This window comes from Medicago truncatula, chromosome 2, assembly GCF_003473485.1.
Source record: "Medicago truncatula cultivar Jemalong A17 chromosome 2, MtrunA17r5.0-ANR, whole genome shotgun sequence".
Classification (NCBI taxonomy): domain Eukaryota; kingdom Viridiplantae; phylum Streptophyta; class Magnoliopsida; order Fabales; family Fabaceae; genus Medicago; species Medicago truncatula.
In genome coordinates, this window is record NC_053043.1 from 20,098,718 (window position 1) to 20,101,421 (window position 2,704).

At 31.4% G+C, this 2,704-nt stretch overlaps 1 protein-coding gene across 1 annotated transcript; it reads left to right on the forward strand.

Moving 5' to 3' along the window:
- Positions 1-1,623: 1,623 nt before the first annotated feature.
- On the forward strand, positions 1,624-2,411 carry LOC25480806 (germin-like protein subfamily 3 member 1). The gene has a single exon (XM_013586712.3). It carries the CDS (start codon positions 1,691-1,693, stop codon positions 2,318-2,320), a length of 630 nt encoding a protein of 209 aa, XP_013442166.2. The 5' UTR covers positions 1,624-1,690; the 3' UTR covers positions 2,321-2,411.
- The last annotated feature ends 293 nt before the right edge of the window (positions 2,412-2,704 follow it).

Here is a 2,704-nt window from a genome sequence, read left to right on the forward strand (position 1 = left end):
ATATACTTATTTATTGTCACTTCAGGGATTATTATGACTAACAAAGTACAAAATCATGGATTATTTTAGAATTTTAATACACTGAGAGATTATTATGAATATTTATTACATATTCAGAGACCAAAATAACTACTACCATTTTTATAATATATATATAATAGGGAAGGGCGTGTGGGGCTTTAGCTCCACATAGATCCGCCCCTGATTTCATACAAAGTGAAATTTTTACTAACACTTGACACAATATCTGTGTTCCACCACCAAGAACTTCTCCCCCGCAATGTTAAACATAAATAACATATCATCGTTGCACTTTCTGGAGGAGCAAGCACCGGTCGGTCGACACATTTGAGAAGGAACAACCACACAAGTGAGAATGATACTGCATCTTCATCCAAAAATTTCATGCTTAAGTATTAGTTTTTTTTTCTTCCGCTTATTAGCTAATAAACATCCGTTGTTTTATCCCATGTTTGAATTTAACTGACACTAGATACATCATAATATTGTCTACCTCAACTTTGACGAAATTCTAGCCCGTGCTTGGCACGGGTGTCCATACTAGTGTATTTAATTTTGTATTGAAAAGAGAAATTATGTGTGATTTTACAATATCTCCTATTAATGATATGGTAAAAATAGATTAAAAGAGTAAAAAGAAAAACATAATTAATGATGGTGTGACTCACTCAATGATAGGATCGACTATCTTCTTTTGTGTGTATCTCATTCTAAATGACATTTTTCATTTATTTTTTATAAATGGAGAGGATCTTTACTCGTAATAAATAGTAAAGAGTATGATAGGAAAAGAATCATTAATGATGCATTGATATAATAAAGGATTAATAGTGTTTTTCACCCCTGTAATATATGTCATTTTCGATTTTCGCCCCTATAAAATTTTCGGTTTGATTTGCACCAACGTAAAAATTTTATTTTCCGGAAAACACCCCTAATAGGCCATTTTCAGAAAAATAAAATTTTACGAGGGTGCAAATCAAACCGAAAATTTTATAGGGGGTACAACCGAAAATGACATATATTACATGGGTGAAAAGCACTATTAACCCTATAATAAAATACAAATACTTTTTTCAAAGTGACTTTTTTGGGTTTTTCGATGTTTTTCTTACGAATCAATCAAATATGATTGAGCTTCTAAAAAAAGAATGGAAATATGATTGAGATAATTGATACCTTTAACAAATTTGGTGCAATAAAGCGAGAGATATGTTGAGAATATAATCTTTACAAATTTTTACTTCCAAAAAAAAGCTTTACAAATTTGAAAAGTATGCATTAATTGGGGTTATTGTCTAGTTAAGGGCTAAAAAAGTTTGGTCAATTGTAGAAAAAGTTTGGTCAATGTTTATTTTGATTGGAAATTTTTTTTTTCTTTAAGGAACTAGAAAATGTTGGTGTGAACGATATTATTTTGAACATTTTCCTTAAATTAATAATGAATGCTTTCTTTGGCATTTTATGAGGACTGATAAGGAAATTATAATATATATGTAAATAAATATTTAAATATTGAATGAATACCTTTTTTTTTGAAAGAATGTTGAATGAATACTGAATGCTTTCTTTTGCACTTTTATCCCTTTATACGTCTCTTTAAATAGTGAGCCAATTGGAACATTAGCTCATACCAACTCCACTAATCAGTAATTCATCTAATAATAAGATGAAGATTATTCACACATTTTTTCTTTTCACTTTTTTTTCATTCACTATTTCTCAAGCTTCTGTCAATGATTTTTGTGTTGCCAATTTAAAGGCTCCAAAAACAAATTCGGGTTATCCCTGCAAACCTCTTGCAAGCGTTACATCCGACGATTTCGTCTTTCACGGCCTCGTCGCTGGAAAAACCAACAACACTTTCAAACTTGGAACCACCCTTGCAAGTGTAACCAATTTTCCAGCCCTTAACGGACTTGGAATTTCAGCGATGCGGGCTGACATAGGTGAAGGCGGATCAGCTCCAATGCATACTCATCCTGATGCTACCGAATTAATTATACTAGTTCAAGGTGAATTTACCGTTGGATTTATAACACCTACTTCAGTGTATTCCAAGGTATTGAAACCAGGTGATCTTTTTGTTGTTCCACAAGGGATGTTACATTTTGTCCTTAATACCGGTAAGGGAGTAGCTACTGCCTATGTTTCTTTTAGTAGTGAAAATCCTACTGTTCACTTACTAGACTTTCTTTTGTTTGGCAATAAATTGCCATCTAATTTAGTTTCACAAACTACTCTCATTGGTCTTGATCAAGTGAAGAAGTTAAAGGCTCATTTTGGTGGAAGCGGGTAGAAATATGAGGATTTAGTTTTTATTTTTATGATGTAGCCATAGCAAATATCAAGATACTGTATGGTTCAATGATTTAGCAATGAAATAATAATTTGAGTCCTCTCTCTCACTCTCTCTCATATCCTAATTCTAAGGGGAATGCTTAATGAGAAAAAGATCTACATTATAATAGAATAAGAGATCAAATGAGCAAGACCTCGATATTAGAATTAATTAATTAAATCAGTTGAATTATGATTGAACTAAATGCCAACAAATAAATTAATAAATAAATAAAACATGAAACTTGTGAGATAAAATCCACTGGAAAATTTGGTAATTCTTATACATTTTTGTCAAAGAGAAAAAATTGGGCAATTGTTTTCTTTTTCTGTTCTGCATTTT